Here is a 21,408-nt window from a genome sequence, read left to right as displayed (position 1 = left end):
CGGTTCTGGTTTCAGCCACTCAAATCATCTCTCTGGCTGACAGATTATCCATAATGTTTAGAACACTTTTAAAGATTGATTTGATGACTAACTGCATGTGTGCATGTGAGTGTAAGTACCATCAGTAGCTAGAGGCTTCATATGGCAGTTGTGAGCTGTATAACATGGGTGTTCAGAGCTGAACTCAGGTCCTCTGCAAGAGTAGAACACCCTCTTACACTGAGCCATCTCTTCAGCCCCAGCATTTTTTAAACATTTATATCTTCTGGGCTTGGTGGTGTAGACCTTTAATCCCAGCGCTTGAGAGGTAGGCACAGGAAGATCTCTGAGTTCTAGGCCAGCTGATCTATAGAGTGAGTTCCAGGCCAATCAGGGCTACATAGTAAGATACTGTCATAGATAAATATGCTCTCGTGTGTGTGTGTGTGTGTGTGTGTGTGTGTGTGTGTGGTATGAGTTTCTGCAGAGGCCAGAAGAAGGCATCAGATGCCCTGAACTTTGTAAGGCATTTGTGAGCCTCCCAGCATGGATGCAGAGACTTGACCTGAGGTTCTCTGGAAGTACATCTCTCTAGCCCAGGCTGGAGAGTTTGAGTAAACAGAAGGTTTGAGTAACTTTTCGTTCTAACTGCTTTAGGAGGACGGTGAAGATATTATTGTCTGGTTTCTACTCTGGAAAGCTTCAGAGATGGTGAGAATTCACAGGATCTTTAGTAAAGTGAGGTTGGGAAAGGCGGCCATGCGATGGTGTGAGAGCATCTGAGTGTGGGGCACACAATGGAAGGAAACTGGATACTGTTTGCTTCTCTTTCATTATAGTGAAACAATTAAAGAGAAGAAAGAGAAACCATACATGGAGGCAGAGACCCAAAGTCTTATTTTATGCTTTGGTGCACCGTGTTGGGGTCAGGGCTGGGGGTGGGACATGAGTTGTGTAATTCACTAGACTCTGAGTGACACCCAACTCAGGGGTTTCCTCTGCCCCTTCCTCAAGCAGAGGGAACAAAAGGGGAACAGGAACAGAGAAAATGCCAGTAAGACCAAGTCTTATCCTACTGAAAGTCCTACAAAGTAGGTAGGTGACAAGAAAAAACAAGCAGAGGGATGTGTGTGTGTATGTTTATGTAAGTGTGCATGCGTGTATATGTATGTGTCTGTATGTATATGTCTTTTGTATGTATGTGTCTATGTGCATGTTTGTGTGTGTTTTATATGCACATATATTTGTGTATATGTGTGTATTTGTATGTGTATGTGTGTATATGTCTTTTGTATGTATGCATATATGTGTGTGTTTGTGTGTATGTATGTTTCCATGTACGTGTATGTGTGTATATATATGTGTATATATGCATGTCTTTTATATGTATTGTGTATTTGTATGTATATGAATGTGTATTATGTGTTTTGTATGTATGTGTATATTTTTGTTTATGTATATATATGTATTTTTGTATGTATGTGTGTATATGCATGTATGTATTTGTGTGTATGTTTACATGTATGTATGTCTATGTAGGCTTTTGTGTGTGTGTTTGTGTATATACAGTGCATGTGTTTGTGTGTATGAGTGTGTTCATGCACGTGTATGTGTGATTGCATGTAGATGCATGAAGCATACAGTCAATGGAATGAGGATCATACAATAACGTTATTAAATCAAAGCCCCTTCCACTGCAGTGCCCCAAAGCTCTATCCTCCTCATGCTGTCATTCCAAACAGAACAGCGACAGGAAGCTGGCTAAGACTATCAACAATGGCGCAGCAGCTCAGGTGTCCATTGCATCTGTCCTTTTGTTCTTTCTCTCTGTTCTCTTCCTCACAATGGCCAGCTTAGTTACTCAAGCTACCCAGACAGGTGGAGCGCCTGCTCAGCACAGACGCTGCTGTCTGGTCCTGGCAGGGGCAGGGAGGACGCTATGGAGACAAGGATCAGGTCTGTAAGAAGTCTAGAGGGCAGCAGGCCAACAAATAAATACCTAGGGAGGAAACAGAAGACAGGGAAAACAGAAAGGCAAAAAGCAAGGGACTAAATAAAAGGGACATCTGCACTGAGGGAGACAAGTATTTTTTTCCCAGCTAGAAAACCAAAGGCTTCAATGAGATAAGACTAGAAGAAACTGAGTGAGCTAGGGCTACTGCTCAGAAGGCCCTGTTTCCTAGCACCCTTCCTGAGGCTGACCCACAGATTCACGTGACCTTCCCCTAAGCATCTCTCACACCCTAGAGATGGAGCTCAGCCCAAACGGCAGGAGCTTGTAGCACACCTAGATTTTCTGCCACAGTTTCTAGTGAACGCTAAACATCTTTACTTGACCTTTCACTTGGATGCCCAGTATCTCCCAAGAGCCGAGAAATGCTCTCAGCACTTCCTGAACTCCATCATGGCCCATGCTCATGGCTGGCACCAGCAAAGAGCTCAATGACTTCTCGTCAGATGATTAGTGGTGGGATCCAGACAGGCAGCTGCAAGGAGTCTTCGAGGAGTTAGTTCAGAACAACTTGCAAAGGCGGGGCATGCCTATCAACGCTTTCTAGCAAATGTCAAGACTTGCAGTGAGTGGGCTCATTTAAATTTTCCAGAGTGAAAAAGATGCAAGAGACTATGCTGCTATGAAAAGTTAGGGGCAAAAGCCTTCCTGGTTGATGAAAGCATTCTGTCTGGCTGCTGCTTGGCAGCAGTTATAGAACCGAATGCATTTGTCTGAACTCGTGGGAGAATCCTGGGGCTGGACGTATAACTCAGTGGTAGAATGTTGGATTATACACCTAAAAGGAATTAATTTTGTCCCCTATTTCATTTAACGTCTGTGACTTGAGAGAAAACACAGACAGACAAGTAGCTGTTTAAATTATTAATGGATCCTAAACACTAGATACTACTAGGAAAGAGAGCTAAGTTTCTGCCTTCTGGACAGATACTAGATCTCTATGGGCAAACTTCCCTCAGAGATCTGTGTTGTTTGGGGAAGAAAGTAAGGTTCTCTATCCACTCACTGATGAGAGCCCTTTGGAGATGCCCCAACTCTCAATGACAGGCCCTCCATAGAAACAGGGGAACCCCCATATCTGAGAAGCTCTGTGGGTGTGCGTAGGTGCTATCAGTCATTTATTTGCCTCTTTCGATGGCACACCTCTAGGTGTTAGATAATGAGTAACCCTGACTGAAAAACAGCAATAAAATCCAACTTTCTGAGCACACCCTCTAAAAAGCCTCCCGACCCTAGGAAAGCAAAGGCCGTCTGGCTAGAATTTGACAGGATTTAAGAACAGCTTTACTTTGAGTCCAAATTCAAGTCCTCTGTGGCAAGGACTCCCTAAATAAAAGCAACCCAGCTAGTTCAAACTCCACTGTTCTTGCTCACTAAGCCCTTTTGAGACAAAACCTTTCAAATCTCACCCTAATGAATCTTGGACCCATGGCCAACAATGAAATTTCTTCGCAACAGCTTCCTGTTTGGTGCCAAAAATTCTCAACTGGGTCAGCAAGCAAGAAATCTACCAAGCTGGTCCAGCTCAGAAGGGTGAGCCCCTCATGCAAAGTCACCCCGGGAACATAACCTTATCTAACTAAGTCTAGTCCCTAAGAATCCCAACCATATTATTCATAGCCAGTTAGCGATGGACAGACCGGTTTGACTGCTCAAAAGGTCATTCTTGCTTTATTAACAATTGTTGAGTTGGTGCAAGGCCCTGACTGAGAAAGCTGCTTGCCCTCAGCCTTCAGACAAATTGCTTTAAAGCAGGGACTATTGAAAACAGAAAGGCCCTTGAGGAGGACTGGTCCTATCATTTTACAGTTTAAAAGGCCGAAAGGCTGGGGTGAGGTAAATTGCTGGGGTTACCAGGTAGCTACAGGACCAGGCAATGAACTTACTGGCTGTGTATATAAAAACCAGACGATCATCATCACACTATAGGAAGAAATGTGTTAGATGGTTTGAGGGCTAAAACTGCTAATACAGGCCCTGCTGATACAGCCTAAAGGGACACACTTCACCTACTCTGGAAATGCAATCATCTATACCCCTTCTAAACAGAGCGTGATCAACTACCTGCTTTATTTGATCCTCACGACTCCATGGAGTAAGTAAACTCACGATCATCACCTTCATTTTATATAATATTGTACTCTCCCTTTTACAGATACTAAAGCATGTGCTGCTTCCAATTCACATGTACACTGTGTAGTGGCTTAAATAAAGATGGCCTCCACAGACTCATAGGGCACTGTTAGGGGGTGTGGCCTTCTTGAAGTAGGTGTGGCTATTGGAGGACATGTGTCACTGGTGGGGGTGTGGTCTCAGAAGCTCAAGGCAGGCCCAGTGGCTCGAGTCTCTTCCTGCTGCCTGCCATCCAGATGTAAACCTCTCAGCTACCTCTAGCACCATGTCTGCCTACATGCCGCCATGTTTCCCGCCATGACGACTGTGTGCTAAGTGTCTGAACTGTAAGCCATCCCCAATTAGTTGCCATTTGCCTCATGTCTTCAAAGCAATAGAAACCCTAAGACACACAGATTTTAAGAGGTACGAATCAAACACTGTAAAAGTAGGTCTAGAATCTAAGTCCACCGAGAACTAATCTAGTGCCCCATCTCTATCAAATACAGTAATCATTTTTGTAAAATACCAGCCACTGCTAGGTTGGGAGAGAAACAGTCATGGTGTAGTTAGGAACACAAGGCCAGGGCTGAGTCCTACCCTGGGTCAGTTGTCTGGGTTATTTAGCATCAGGGTTAGAATCTGGCTAGTAGTAGCAGTAGGCTACTCCTACCTCAAGTAGTTGAGCCAGGAGTAAGAAGAAGCAACAGTTTAGCTGATGTAGAGGGGACTCATCAACCAGAGTCTATGCTATTGCATAGAGCAAAGCACACAGGTCTCCTAGTAAAACTCTGCAGGGTTAATCAGCACCTCAGGGGTCAATGTTCTGGAAGCAAAAACATGAGCACAATGTTCTAGGCCAGCCGGAAGTGAGAACCTAGGTGTGGTGCTTGGTCCTTAGGTCTCCCACCAATCTCTTCCTCTACAGCTTGCCACACACTGTCAGGTTGTTCAGGCTTGCTCAAGCTCAAATGCAGGTCTGGACATGATGGGCCAACACGATAGGCAGGGACAGGTGACGCCACACATGAAGGAGACTCCAGCATGTTTTGTGTTGGAGGCAATGGTAACACGGTACTAGGGGCACTTAAAAAAAAATCACCATGTGACAGAATGAGCAGGAAGAGGGGAGAGTGTAATCAGAGCTCAGGTGGGGGGCAAAGTCTGACTATAAACAGTATCAGAAACAGAGGGAGACGCAGAGGGCACAGGATGAGGGTGGGGCACCTGATAGTTAATTATCAACAGGTGGAGGTGAAGTTATAAAACTTCATAACTCTGGCAAAACAACAGCCAAGCCCCACCACTACGGCCCCTGCTTAGCAGATGGTGACTATCCTGCCTGTGTGACCCAAGCTTCCGAAAAATACAACATATTGTATTTTTCTTTTGTTTCCTGTGGACTAACCTGTCCCTGGATGTTGAGACTTAGCTTAAAACAAACACAACAACAACAACAACAACAATAACAACAACAAACACTCCTTAAAGCTAAAGTTGTATAATTCAGTACTGGAGTGTTTGTCTAACATACACAAGGTCCTGGATTCACTCACTCCCCAGCAACTCAGAAACAGAAGAAAATGGAAAGATTAAAAGGCCCCTGAAATTTGATCTTTGCTTTACAGAAGGCTGATCAAATTGGAAGAAATTGCCAGAAAGGAAAGTCCTCCAAGGTGCGTTTTGAGTAGGTAAAATTAAGAGAAATGAGATCATTTCCTAATTGTCCTGTGTCTGGTCACTTTAGGTAGCTGCATGCCCATCAGTGTTGAATAATCAATGCCCCTTGTTTCTGGTGATCGCTGCCTTATCAAAGGGTGCGGTTCCTTTCTATCAAAAAGCACAATGGGGCTGGAAAGTGCTGCCTCACACGTTGGCCAGAGCAACGCTTCCCCAAAAAATGTTGATGTGGTGGCAGATGCTTTCAGTAGCACAATGAATTAATTGTCCCTACTGTGTGCACATCGATCACAACATCATTCGGCATCCTTTATAAATTCATAATTACCACTTGTCAATTATAAGCAGGTAAGTGGCGTTACAAACGATCACGGAAAAGCACGGTACAACCCTAGCTTTGGTTTGGCAGATCATTTGAGGCTTACTTCACCTAATAAATGAAGGGAAACTCCAGAATCATCCAACACATTCAAAGGGAGGTAAGTCTTAAGAAATTGAGCCTGGAGTTTGGGGGGGCGGATTTTTTTAAGGGCTCCAAGAGGCATATGTAAATACTCCAAGCCTGCCTAGTAAGAAAGCTAACTGGTTCCCCATAAGAGACAGAAACGGATCTACTTCCACAGGGGCAGGAGACAGGAAAGAGGGGATACCTCCAAAAGAGGGGTGAATCTCCAAAATCAAGGGGGATGATTGGGTACTGAGTTTCTGGCTGGGGTCTCCTGTCAGTCAGTGTGCAACCAGGAATTTGACAGAAAACTACCTATTTGAGAGGCTTGGTGTATCTTTGTTGGTTCTTTCAAGTTCTTAGTAACATCAGAAGGCCAGAAGTTTTGTGGATCAGTAAGTGTCCCTTGACCACGAAGCCTCAGCTCTGGATTCTGTGTGCATATTCGAGCTAAGTTCACTGCCAGGCCTCTGCCTTTGCAAGGTGCACCCAGAGTCTGTTCATCACGGTTTCTCAGCAGGATGGGACTGGGAAGTAATTCACTATCTGACACCCACTTGTCTGAAGACCTGAAGGCATAATGCCTGCTTTGGGGCATTTAATGGGTCTATATTATGCTTCAATGTAAAAAAAAATATTTTCGTTTATTTGTGTGTGTGTCTGTCGGTCTGTCTATCCATATGCGTGCATATTTGTTTGCAGGTACCCACAGAGGCCAGAATTCACACTAGGAACCAAACTCTAATCCACTGAAAGAGCAGCTAGAGCTCTTAACTGCTGACACAACTTTCCAGCCCCCAAATCCTAATTTTAAACACCTTCCCAATAATCTGAGTAAAATCCAACTTTCTTACCATAATCTACTAAGTCCTTGCCTACTTCTATTAATCATGGTTCTCTAGAGGAACAGAATTGTGTGTGTGTGTGTGTGTGTGTGTGTGTGTGTGTGTGTGTGTGTGTCTTGGAGTGGCCTATAGGCTGTGGTTCAGATAGTCCAACAATAGCTATCTACTAACAGAAAATCCAAGAGTCCAGTAGTTGTTTAGCCCACGAGGCTGACTATCTCAACTGATCTACAGCATATAGCATACTGTATATACCAATACCAAAGAAGTGGTCTGTAATGCCAGTGAAGGGATGGGGTTGCCAGCAAGAGTGAGGGCAAGCAGGCAGAAAGCAACGAATCTTCTTCCTTCATCCACTCCCTTATACGGGCTGGCAGCAGAAGAAGCCGAGATTAGAGGTGAAACTTCCCACTTCAAAATTGCTGGATTAGGTGTATCATTCCACATCAGAAATTCAGATTAAAAATGGATCTTCCCACTTCAAATTTATTAAGTAAAAAACTCTCACAATGTACCCAGACTCTTGGTTTTGGTTCATTTCAGACATAGTCAAGTTGAAAACCAAGAATAACCATCAAAAATCCATCCCTTGTCAACCTGACATGAAATCATATCTCCTTCTGCCATGCTTAATTTCCAAATGAAAACAATAACCAGGTCATAATTATACCTAACATGATATGACTATGATACATATAATTGCAAATATATATTTAACCAGGTCATAATTATGATATACTTATCCCTTATATAACCACAAACACAGGATCTGAAAAGACTTGGGAATGGAATAAATATGATCAAAATATATTTAAATTTAAAAATTATTTTAATAATAAAAGTATAATCAAATGATTTTGATTAAAGATAAATTTATACATTATTTTTTAAAGGTAAATAATATTTTGTTTTAGACATAATATGTTAAGTATTATTATAAAGTGAGTAATTATGTACTAACATTTATTAAAGTATTTTGCAATAGGTAGCAATGTGCCTTAATGGACATTCTTTTGGTATCTCAGAACTTAAATACAATGACCACTGATATTTTCTTAATTGATGCTAAATTACATGATAAAGAAATCAAGGAAAGAAAACCCAGATATCTGCACAAATGCATTCCTAACAAAACCTGACAGAAATGCTCATGTATATTATAATCCTCATTTCTGCAACTGGTCACGTGGCCTTAGCAGGTATTTATAACTACCTTCCTCTACTACCCATTCTGTATTTCCTCCACCCTTGGTAAGAGCCACACCAGGTCTTGGCCCTTTTCCTGGAGGAGTGACCCATACTTTCATTCCTGAAGGGTCTGTGCCCTTTGTCATCCTACCTGCATTAAGTTATTGTAGTTTCCTATTGACTTTAATAACAGGATGTCGTCGCACAAGAGATGCCCTAAAGGATCTCCTGCACTCCAGACATAATCCTTCTTACCTCCATTGTGTAGAAGCAATCCAATTTCCCCATGGTAATCTGGATCAATCACCCCTCCTAACAATGTTATTCCTTCCTTAGCCTTGGCTTAAGGGCATCAGAAACCCTAAGGAGGCAGAAGGGAGTCTGAGCATTCAGCTCAGTGGAATGTTTGGTGTGGCTCCTGGAGGGAGCTCTCTCCTACCTGCAACCCAGATTTCTAGGCCAGAAGAACTTAAGGCCATGGGAACAGAAAACAAAAATTGTCACTAGGGGTGATAGTGAGTAGAACTACCTTTTCCACCCCCTGATGCCTGAATCCTGGCTATGGGAAAATTGTACCATATCTTAGATGTTAATTCAAAGCATATAGCACCTCTGGGAAACCCTACCCAGTCCTTCAGGCTTCTGTTACCTAATTAGTGCTATAACTGTGTTTTCAAAAGGCCATTCCATCTTTCTATCAGGCTAGCCGCTTCAGAATGGTAGGAAACACGGTAAGACCAGTGGACCACAATTGTGGCACCACTATCACATTTCTCTGACTGTAAAGTTAAATTCCTTGATTAGTAGCAATTCTGTGTGGAATACTGTGATGGTGGATAACTAAGGCATTCTGTAAATCCATGGATCGTAGTTTTGACAGAAGCATTACATGAAGAAAAAAACCAACCCATAACCATAATAAGTAACTACTCTGTTAAGAACAAGCATTGTCTTTTCCACAGAGGAAACGGTCCAATATAGCCAACCTGCCACCAGGTCACTAGCTGGTCACCCCAGGGAATGGTGTAATGTGTGGGACTCTGTGTTGGTTTCTGATGTTGGTAGATCTGGCACTGAGCAGCAGCTGTAGCCAGGTCAAAGTTAGCGTGTAGAAGTCTTTGTCGAGCCCATGCATGGCCTCCATCTTTGTTCATGGGCCCATTGGGCAAAGATTGGGATGGCTGGGGAAAGAAACTGCCTGTCCACAGGACGGGTGATCCTACAGACTTGATGACTGAAATCTTCCTCTGCTAAAGTCACCTTTCGAAGATCATTTACGTGGGGCACAAGTAACTTCACACCCTTCCTCATGTAGAGAGATCTATCCACATATGTCTTCCCTGAATGTCTTTTTCACCACATTTCCAACCATGCTTTTTCCACGTCCCTGACCATCCAGCAAATCCATTCACCACAGCCCATGAATCAGTGACAATTCACATCGGGTCATTCTTCCTTTCAAACAAACCGTAGGACCATGTGCACTGCCTGAAGTTCTGCCCACTGCGAAGATGTACCCTCACTGGTGTCATACAGGGCTGTCATTCAGGGCTGTCATTCAGGGCTGTCATTCAAGGCTGTCATTCAGGGCTGTCATTCAGAGATGTCATTCAGGGTTGTCATTCAGGGTTGTCATACAGGGCTGTCATTCAGGGATGTAATGCTGCAGCGGTCCACTTCTGGGCAATATCTACATAGTGTGTAGAATCAGGCCCTAGTCTTCTCTTCACTCAACTGATCATAGGGCATACATATCCCATGATTCTGCATGTGCATGGCTGGGAGAAGACGGCATTGTAACGGGAGTAGAAAGAAACCTTAGGTGTTTGAGAAATTTCTGCACCTTCAGGGCTGCCTAGGCCTAGTCATATATATACCACTTGCATTTGATGATGGATTTCTGCTGTACACACCCTGCTTTGTGACTTGATAGGTCAGATAACACCCAGATCATGACAGAAAGCTCAGCGTGCATGGTAACTTTGTGGCCAATTGTCATCCATTTAGTTTCCACCAAGGCCCAACAGCAGGCGAGGAACTGTCTCTCAGAGGGAGAATAGTTGTCTGCCAATGATGGTAGAGCCTTGCTCCAGAATTCCAAAGGTCGCTTCTGTGATTCACCTCTAGGGACCTACCAAAGGCTCCAAGCAGCATCGATACCTTCAGTATCACTAAGTCTGCTGGATCATATATGGTCCAAGGGGTAGAGCAGCCTGCACAGCAGCCTAGACCTGTTGAAGATCCCCCTCCTGTTCCAGGCCTCATTCGAAGTTAGCAGCTTTCCAAATCACTTGGAATACAGGCTGGAGGAACTCACCCACATGAGGAATAGAATCCAAACAGGCCCACCAAATGTCACCGACATTTAGCACTTCTTTCTTATTGGTAGCAGAGGCCAAATGCAATAACTTATTCTTCACTCAAGAAGGAATATCTTTATATGACACACACTGCTGGGCTCCATGAATTTTTGGTTGTATTTATTTCTCATCCTTTAATGAGAATGTGTTACAGCCAAGCACAAAGTGGTTGCTGCCTCTTGCTCATTGGGTCCAATCAGCATAACGTCATCAACATAGCACACCAATGGGATATTTTTTGGAAGAGACGTAAGATCCAGATCTCTTTGAACAAAGTTATGACACGGGGTTGGAACAGTTCTTATGTCCTTGAGTAAAACTGTAAAGGCATATCACTGGCCTTGCCAACTGAAGGCAAACTGCTTCTGATGGTCCTTATGGACAGATACTGAGAAAAAGGCATTTAATAGATCAACAGCTGCATACCATGTACAAGAAGATGTGTTCATCTGCTCAAGGAAGGATGCACATCTAGGTCAGATGCTGCAAAGTAGGAGTCACTACCTGATTAAGTCTTCATTAATCATTCTCCATGATTCATGTGTCTTCTGCACTGACCATATTAACAAGGAAGTTAAAAGGAGATGCGGTGGGAACCTCCATCGCTGCATCTTTCAAGTCCTTGAAGGTGGCACTCATTGCTTAATTCCTCCAGTTATGTGAAATGGTCTTTGATTCATTATGTTCCCTGGTTGAGCCAACTCCAATGGCTTCCATTTAGCCTTTCCAACCATAATATCCCTCACTCCACAGGTCAGGGAACCAATATAGGAGTATACCAATGTCTAAATGGATCTATCCCAATTACATGTTCTGAACCTGGGAGGTGAACTACAGGATGAGTTCAGGGACCCCTTGGGGTGTGTTAGTTGTATTTCAGTCAAAACTCTGTTAATCACCTGACTTCCATAAGCCCGTTCTTTAAAGTGAGGGCCACAATGTTTCTTGGGATCTCCCAGAATCAGCATCAATTCAGAACCAGTATCTAATAGACCCTGGAAATTCTGATTGTTTCCTTTCCCCCAGGATACAGTCACCCTGGTAAAAGGCCATATGATACTCTGGGGGAAGGAGTGGAGAAAGACTAACAGGAAAACGCTTAGGTATTTTATCAAGGTCCTTCCTCAGGTGGACCTGGCCATTCCTTCATTCAAAGGATTCTGGGTCTGCAAACTGGCTCAGGTTTGAAAATTGGTTTATAGGCTGAAATTGCCTTTTGCTATGATCCAATATAACCTCTCCTTCATTTGTTTGAGAATTTTTCCACTTACACATAGTAACTACAAATGCAGTGGGCTTTCTATCTACTTCATGCCTGGAAACACCATATTAATTAGCCAGCACCTAAAGTCCACATAAGTCATCCCATTATAGAATTTACTTCATCTGCATCGCCCCCCCCCCCATTATCGGTCAGGCCATTATGAACATTGCTTTGTCTATGCTGGCCATTATGATAACTATGATCACCTTACCTCTGGCAATTCAGTGTCCCTTTGTGCCCCAGTTAAACCTACTGCGTTTAATTCATCCAACTGAGCAGTAGTGTCTCCGACCCTAAGGTTTGACACAAGGAAAGGAAACAAAGCTCTTCAAATGTGCCAGGGCCCTCCCACCAATTCAATCAGCTTGCATAAGATTATCGAAGGACACATCTTCTGGGCTTTCCCATGTGAAAGATTGTATATCCACTCTAGCGCTGCAATTTCCCTGAGTTGTAAAAGCTCTTCATCAACACTAAGCCAAGGGATATCAGGCATCTCCAACTTCTTCTCACTAGGCCATCTTTTGACAAATGCTTTACCAACCATTCAAACAAAATTTTCACAATCGTTTTGTTACTTTTTTTTTTTGAGACAGGGTTTTTCTGTGTAGCCCTGGCTGTCCTGGAACTCACTCTGTAGACCAGGCTGGCCTCAACCTCAGAAACCCACCGGCCTCTGCCTCCCAAGTACTGGGATTAAAGGTGTGAGCCACCACCGCCTGGCTTTTCATGGTCCTTTTAACTAAGCAAACTTCCATATTAAACCTAGAGCCTCCCTTCAGAGGGACTGTATCAGTAAACTCAGTTTTATGTTCCTTCTGCATTATCTCACACCCTCAAAACCCCACACATATTTCCTACAGTTCTGCATAAACGATTAGCAAATTTGTCTTTAGTAGTGTATGTGGTGACCGTCCTTGTGATCCACACGCTCTAGATCCCATGAGGAACCAGTTTAACCTTAAGTCGTATTATAGGTCTAGAGGGAAGTATTGGTGGGCTCTGAGGGACACCAGTATTGTCTTGGCTGGCCTTTCTTTCCGAGAAAGTTATTGCTGGTTTAGCAGACAACGGAGGATTAATTTCTTTGGTCAAAGGTGAAAAGGGCAATATTTCAGAGGGGTTGGTATGAATCCATCTGCTGAGGGTAGAGAGATGAAAACCTCTGGTAAGGTAAACCCTTGAGAACCTGAGGGTTCAAAGTTCTCAGCTTCAATATAGTCTTCCCACATATCTCCATCCCAAGTTACAGGATCCCATTCTGTACCAATTACTGCCCTTACTTTAACGGCCAACGCCCTCCAAGTCTGGGACTTAAATTTTCACTGATATTCCGTCCACCTTACAGTGAGGGCTTTGCTTTGGTTTTCTGCAACTTGTGCTCAGTGGCTGCCAGAGAGAAGGTTCTCTTCCAGGGCACACTTAGAAATCTTTAGGGTGTTTATGTGCATTTGGAGCAGGTCAGTTTTATCACTGACATCATTGTTCTTCACACTATCCTGAGACACTAGAAGCTGGCTCATTTTATCTTAGAGCTCATTATTTTCCATTGTTAAGTTATCTAGAGATGCCAGGAGCGCTCAACAATTGTCATGGTCCTCGTTTTTTCCATAAATTGTCAAATGTTTTCTATACAGGGTCACCAAATCTGCGGCCTCTCACTATTGGAGAATCAGGATAACCAAATGCACTTATTTCTTTCAGTTTATAAAACAGCTCACACATTGGGCTTTTAATATTCTTGGAACTTCTAGGAGAGGCTTCAATGACTGTAGGTTTTGGCATATTGGAAAGCCTATTCCAGATATTTTAAAAATGCATTATTATACTTCTGTTGTTCTAGAACCATTTCTGGAGACAAAATCTTTATTAGTCTGGGTTCTCTAGAAGAACAGAATCAATAGACTATATATACACATATATATTCTGTATACATACATATATTTGTATATATACACATACAAAGAGGATTTTAGAGTGGCTTATAGGCTGTGTTCTAGCTAGTTGGGCAATGTCTGTCTACCAATGAAAAGTTCAAGAATCCAGTAGCTGTTCAGTCCATAAGCCTGGATGTCTCAACTGGTCTTCAGTATACTCTAGAATCCAGAGGAAGTAGGCTCTAATGCCAGTGAAGGGATGGAATTGTCAATGAAGGTGAAGGCAAGCAGGCAAAAAAAACTAAAAATCTTCCTTCTTCCACATCCTTTATACTGGCTGCCGGAAGAAGGTGTGGCCCAGATTAAAGGTGGATCGTCCCACCTCAAACAATCTGGATTAAAAGTGGGTCCTCTCACTTTAAATGATTTAATAAAGAAAAAGTCATCCCTCAGCTGCTTGGGTTTTAGTTAATTCCAGACGTGGTCAAGCTGTCAACCGGGAACAGCCTTCAAAGAACCACTATCTCTGAGCGGACGTCGTGAGCAGTCACCATACTTCCAACACTGCGACACCGGCTGCTTTCTGTTCCTTCAGATGCTTGTCTACCCAGTATCCTGCCAGCATCCTGCATGTGCCCCCATGTCACCTGCTGCTCCTCACACAGGCTCTATGGCTGAAAGTCACTCTTCTGAGGACACCCACCCTACCATGAAAATCTGGTTTCTAGGTTATTCCTGGTCTAGATATTCCTCTGTTTTCTTCCTTTGTAACACAGATTACAAACGGGGGTGCTATGCTTCCCTACGGCTTTGCCTGTTTACTGGTTCCCCACAAAAATAGGAATAGAGCCCAGCTTGTTTTCTATTTACTTCACTCCCAGAACTGCGTCTTTGATGGTGGAAAGGTCCCTGCAAATCTATTGAGCCAGTCAGTCCTTTGACAGAATGTTTCCGTGCCTCAGTGTCTTGGCCTGTAAAATGAGTGCCATCTCTGGGCAGATGAACACCAGGCCAGTGCTGAGGGGACCCACAGACACAGCCTTTCCTCTCCTTGGTTCCCAAGTTAAACAAATGACATGTTTTTGTCCACACGGCTGACAGTGATTGATGAAGAACTGCTAACCACTAGCCACGGGAGAGGAAGCCTGAATGCCTGGCCTTCTTTTCTTGGTTCTGACTTCCCTGCAAACCTTAATCTCATCGTCGAAGCCCTAAAACCTAGGGGATAGAACTGGGATGTGGACGTGTTCCAAGACCTCCTCTTACTGACTGTGTTATTTCGAGATTACTGTTTTTACAAAGTTTAGACCTCAGAGGCTGCTGGTGAGTATAAAAAGAAGATGTCAAAACAGTTTACCTATGATGTTCACCGTACTATCCACTTCATTTTTTATAGCTGAAGTCAGGACCGCATACTCAGGAGAAAAGCCACTCACTCCATTACTAAGCCCCAAAGATGACTCAACTGGTTCTTGCTAGGAAGAAGAAAAGAAAAAAGAATTGAGAACACCTCCTTCCTCTCCCCCTTCTTAGCTTCAATTCTCCCCCTGTCTAATTGGTTGAATCCTGGGGTTATTCATTCATTCATGTCATGTCCCAAATGCATCCCCTGTCGCTTCAAATCATGCTGACATTAAGGAAGCTAGCTATTCAGTTTCTTTCATTTTCCTTCAAGAAAATGTTCTCAGCACATCTGGAAATACCTGCAGCTGCAGAGGCACAGAAGACTGTTCTGTGGTTGGACGGAGCTGCGGCACTGTCACATGAACCCCTGCATGGGTCCCTAAGCCTGAGCCTCCTCCAAGGGAACACTCAGGAGAACCAGCTCCCGGATTCCTGCAGAGAAGGCAGGCCTCTGCTTTTGCAATCACTTCTTAAAATAATCTCTGCCTAGTTGACGAGTCAGTGACGGGAGCTCAGAGGAAGATGGAAGGGAGTACTTGGGCACACCTACATCGTGATGGGTACGGCCACTTGAGCACACTGCACTGGTGGTCGGATGATAACATGAGCCACTACCTTAGCTGAAGACGCCTCTCACTGGTCTATCAATCACCAGACAGGTAATCCCACCTCCCACAGCTTCACGCTAACGTCTCCCGCCCATCCCAAGAAAGTACACAGTGACATTGACTAGGACAAAGGAGAACACATTCTTTTCTTGTTTTAACTCTGCATCTGTGCTTCCTTCAAGTGTACTTGAACCCTCCTCTCCCTGAGAGTACAGACCATTCAAAGAAAACCAGTTCTAAAGCACGCTTGATTCTCAGAACTCTGATGAGGGGACTTCCTTCCGGTAAGACTACATTTGTTTCAGAGATAGCAATAAGCCAGACAAAAGTCACATATTGGGACAACTCCAGAGGAATCCAAAATGGAAGAAGTAGCTGGAGGAGGAGAGTGGAAAGAGGGCTGCAAGCAGGGAGCACTGTGGGTAAAGTTGGGAGTACTGGGCATTCTAAGCATTCGGGGCATTCTCATCAATTGGTCACACTGGGGAATTGAGATCAAACTCCGTCCAGTCCTCGTGATCCTCAGGCAAACTCCCTTGATGATTCTGTCTGGAGGGCATCACCTTGATGGTCAGCTCAGCTTAAGCAAAACAAAACAAACAAAAAGCCCTCACTGTAGGGTTTACCCACTACAGGAAAGGTCAAATACCCAGAAGACCCCAGGACTCTCAGCAGCTTATATTTTCCCCCATTGTTACTATGTTCCGATAGAAGGCTTGTTCTCTCAGGGTGTGGGGACCTTTCCAGTTTTCCTTCCTTTATATCAAACATCTACACAAAGCCCTGCCTTTGCTTCCTCCTCCTTCTCATGCACACCTTAGGAAGGCCTACAGTCCTGTCTCGCCTCCATCTGCAGAATGAAGGCCCCAGAGGAAGTGCTAAGGAGAGGACTTTGGAATCAGACCAGGTGACCAAGCCTGCCTCCTCTGCTTCTCACAGGCTGAATTTAACCCTTCAATCCCCTCTCGAGTCACTGTAGTCGCGTGGGAGCTGACAGTGGTAATGGATACCACACCACAGGGTGAGAGGAAGCTCCAAGGAGATGAATATAGCCAAGACATTTATTCTTAAATAACACTCGCTACCATTAAAGGTCACCGGTAAAACTGTTCTTCACAAATCCAAGGCCCTCTCTCAAGCCCTTCCCCTAAGCTCCATCCTCAGGCACAGGACAGCGAGAACTTTGCCTTCCTCTTGCAGCTGCTGCGCATGCGCACCTCACTGTGGCCCCATCTTTTCTCCACGGCTCTCTCAACAGCCCCTGGTCCATTTTCCTCTTCCCAATCACGTTCCACGTTCCGTTATGCCACCTCATCTCCTCAATTCCTCTCCAAGAAACTAAGTACAGGATTCTAAACAAAGGAAGAACAGCTTCTGTGTGTTCCCGTTTTGTCTCCTTTTTTTACAAGTCATTCTATATTTTAGACTTCTTATCAAAGTATTAAAACAGCCAGGTTTGCGTTATTCGAAAATTCCATTATTCTGCCTTTGCAACGGAGACCTCTATGTGTTTCACATGGTCTACAGTTTAACTACCAGTGACAAATGATACTTTTCTTCTTGTAAAAAAAAAAAAAAAAAAAAAAAAAAAAAAGGACTCACTAAGTTAGCTTTCTAAGATCATGCTACTTTTAGCCTGGGATTGTGATGCAGGAGCTAAGCTGAGCCTTTGCTTGTGCTGTCTACTCGAATGTAAGAGCCTCATCTTCTGCATCCACCCAGATGGAGAACAGGAAGGACGGAATAGGCTGCTGCTTCTCTCTGCCTACCTGGTGTCCTGCCTGGGGCAGAACATTCAACTAATGGCTATGGAGAGACTATTACCCTGGGAAGACTCTCATTGGTTCTGTCACGCCAGAGCATCCGTTCTCCACCTGTGAGTCATGATCCACGTGGAGAGGTCAATGACCCCCCTCACGTCATTGGCTATGGGATAGCCTGCGTATCAGATGTCTACATTATGACTCATAAAAGTAGCAAAGTTGAAGCCATGAAGTAGCAATGAGAACAATTTTACAGTTGGGGGTCTTCAGACCACGAGGAACTGTACTAAAGGGTCACAGCATTAGGAAGGTTGAGAGCCACTGCTCCAGTGGACAAGATGGTTGTGTGTAGAACATCATGTGCTGTGCTGGCTCCCGGAGAAGTCTCCTTCCAGGGTGTGGAACCTGGGACCATTTGATGACAGGAGAGAAGCTTCTTCAAGAACTCAGCCAAAACTTTTGAAATAATTAGAAATGGGGGATATCAAAAGCTAAGAGGTCAAAAAAATAATAAACAGGGTGAGGGGTTCTCAGACCTCCACTATATACACTACACACTGCATATTTGGGCACATGCATGTGCACAGGTACACAAATAGATACTAAATAATGGAACACAAACACCTTTACAAAAACCCTAAATAGCATTAAAAACTCAAGGGTTCCAAACTGTGGAAAGAGGTGACGGTTCTCCATGAACACACAGAGACAGTGTTGAGCATGGTTCTATCCTGCTCATGTCTGGTGGCTCACCTCTGCCTGTCTCAACACTCCCCCACTCTACCACTGCACTAGAGCCTAGCCCAGCGAGTCCTGAGCGTCGCATCAGAGGTTCTCTTATAAATCAGCTTACCTGGGGACTGCACTGGTTTCTAAGCCCTGGTGTGATGCCAATAAAAACAAACAAACAAACAAATCACTCTCAGGCAGTTTCCCTCTGCACTGCCAAATTAACCCCGCCAAATATTTAGGCTCAAGGACATCTTCTGAATCTAGGTTGGTGTAGCTTAAAAGATTTTTAAGTAAAAGGAAATGGGTACCACAGAGAATTTTAAGGGTGAGAGGTGGGTATCCTTAACACCCATAAACTAGGCTCACTTTGGTTGTTCTCCGGCCTTGGCTTTCGAGATGGGTTCAGAGTGGACCTGAGGTAGAGGGGCAGAGGAGCCAGTGGGTGGGGCACCTTAGCTCTCTGCTTCTTAGCTCTCTGCTTCAAATCCCTTTGGCCTCACTCTTATGCTAAAGCCCTTTATCTAGCTCTGTCCTCCCAGGGCCCCGTGGAATGGCCTCAAGACCATTCCCCACCCCTACCGACCTCCTGTCTCAAACTGCTCTCTCAAAGTCAAGCTGAGGACCTTAGATCTAAGGGTCTCTGCTAAAAGGGCCAGGCTGAGCTTCATCAACAAAGTAGGGAAGAAGCTCAGAGGGAGCAGAGGCCCACCTTGGCAGTCAGAGCATCATGGAGAACAGACGCTACCTCACGGCCTCCTGCCTGCCTTCACCTTTCCTTCCCTGAGGTAAGGCCATCTTCACTCATCTCTCACTCTCCAGCTTCCCAGGGCTCATTCTTCACTCCTTCTTTCTTTCCCTTCCTCTCAGAGAAGAGAACTTCTGCCTTAGAAAAAGGCCTGCTTTGAAGATTCTAATGTTCTGGAGTAAAGAGTCACACCTGTGGGCCTCAGACACTCGGGGTGACATTGCTTGCCAGGGATCTCTCTCATTTCACTCACAAGCAAGCTCCAGGCCTAGTGTCCCCTCACCATATCTTCCTCTTTTAACCACTCCTGTCTTCTCCCTCTATACTCTGAGAAATGTCCCCTGGGCTCCATCCCAATGGCCACCATCTACATCTATACTTGCTACTTGTGTAGTCTGTCCTTTTCTTCCTTTTACTTTGAACCACTGGGTCCCAAACCTTTGCCCCGAGTAGTTGAACTTTATTTCCTAAAGCTATCTATAGAAGTGTGACCAAGACCTCCTGGCAAGGAGCTTTGTAAGATATGGGGATTAGTAAGATAAGGGGATTGAGCAATGTAGGACTAATTAGCTCATCTTGAGCTAGCTTTAGCCTCCTTAATAGCTATCCTTGTCCACACTCTGTTCAAACGAACATGGTGGGACTAGTCAATGAACGCTTTGTGAACTATGCTGCCACAGCGCAACACTAGCGTCCAACAACTCCAACAGTAAGGATGCCATCAGCTATAAGGCCTGTGGGAAAGATCCCCCAGCTCCCCGATAAAGCCTCTCTGATGTACCCCCCAATGTGTTTGAAACTTGCCTTGACTCAGGATTTTCTTGATTCTGTGTAACTATAAAACTTCATAAAGCTGCTTCCACAGCGGAACATGGAATCTGGACTCAGATTTAGCTCTAGGATAAACTATCTCTTCTTTCCTCTAAGGTGAAAGCTATCCTTTCTCTGTCCAGAGAAGTGACTCAGCTCACCAGTGGGGGAGGGGTGGGGGAAGGGCCACCTGCTTCACCCTCCTAGCCAGCTCTATCCAGAACAGCTCTAATGTGTTTTCAAGTAGAGCTGGGATACAGGTTCCCTGGTGATCACAGTTTCAAACCTGAAGAGCCTTCCCAAGCAAGGATGGAGCAGAGCTGCGGCTGCCCCAACAGTCCTGTCTCAACAGGGACTGCGCTGCTGCAGGAAGCACTGTTGTGAGAAAGGTCTGCAGAGAGGGTACCAGTTTTTCTGTACCTTCTACCTACACCACACGGCTGCTGCCCTCAGAACTAACACAGACCAGTGCCTTCCACCAAATGACATTAGGCCCCTTTCTAGTCTGTTTCCATGGGAACGCTGATGCGTTGATCTGGCAATGCTTGTGTTTTCATCTGCAAACAGTCCCCCTCCCCCCAGGCAGGAAGCGCTCCTTCCTGTCCATCTTACCTCTGTTCTCCCTTATCCATCTCTCACTGTACTCCACACAAAGCCCATGATTAAATTAAGGCAGTTTCCATATTCATTCAGAGAAAACCAAATAACTCTTGACCTCCGGACCTTCACTCCTGAAGCATCCCCTCCTAAGAAGGGAGGATTATCTGATCTGGGCGACATGTCCCTCCCCAGAGTCTGGTTCAAGTTCTGCAGCTTCCAAAAGGCAGAGGCATGGAGTTCACAAACTCCAGAAAGCTTTGTCATCTTGGGAAAATGACTCAGCCCCTATGCCCGTGCTTCCTTGATATGGAAAAGGGGAAAACTCTGGCCATCACAGGAAGAGCTAAATAAAAGAATAATATCATTTAGAGGAGCTAAAAATTGTCTACACCTACTGTTCTACCTACTTTCAGCCTATTGTTTTTGGTCTTGCCCATATGGAACAGAGCAGTCTGTTGTAAGAGAGCAGTCTGTTCCCTGGTATATTTTGAAACGCATACATTCACTGATGTTTCTTTTATTCTAATTTCCTTAGGTTAGACAGGTAGCACCACAGAGACAGTTTATTTCAGTGACGTATGGCCCACTAAGCACATAGGATATACTCAGACATAGAAATGAAAATATTTTAGAGGCACATCTGTCCCAGTTAGATGACCTTACAAAATGTAACTGAAGCCCAGAAAATGATGGGTCACTGGTGGGCAGGATCACACCTTGACCAGCACTGTATAGATATGTAGATGTTCAAGTTCTCAGCCCTCTATTTATAAACTTTAATTGCCTTTCCAGACCCTGAAGATGGTAGCTTTTCGGTGACCTAAACATGGACCTGAGGGTTCAGTGATCTTTTTGTTCTTCTTCCCAATGTTATTATATTGAAAAATCAATCTCAATTTTCTGTTTTCTACTATTAATTTGGCTCTTTTAAGTGGCTATTGAGGATAGATGACCAAACACAGCTTGGAGAACAGGCTTCGAGAGG

General features: G+C 44.4%; 1 protein-coding gene across 7 annotated transcripts in view; it reads right to left on the bottom strand.

The window, feature by feature from the left end:
* Positions 1–21,408, bottom strand: part of Irf2 (interferon regulatory factor 2) — a 102,429-nt gene that overhangs the window by 11,214 nt on the left and 69,807 nt on the right. For all 7 annotated transcript variants that reach the window (XM_052162684.1, XM_052162690.1, XM_052162686.1 and 4 more), the window contains one exon: positions 15,119–15,236. In XM_052162684.1, the coding sequence (XP_052018644.1) occupies positions 15,119–15,236 (118 nt within the window). The remainder of the gene's footprint in view (positions 1–15,118; positions 15,237–21,408) is intronic.

This window comes from Apodemus sylvaticus, chromosome 18 (assembly GCF_947179515.1).
Source record: "Apodemus sylvaticus chromosome 18, mApoSyl1.1, whole genome shotgun sequence".
In the NCBI taxonomy this organism is placed as follows: domain Eukaryota; kingdom Metazoa; phylum Chordata; class Mammalia; order Rodentia; family Muridae; genus Apodemus; species Apodemus sylvaticus.
This window is presented reverse-complemented; position numbering and strand designations above follow the sequence as displayed.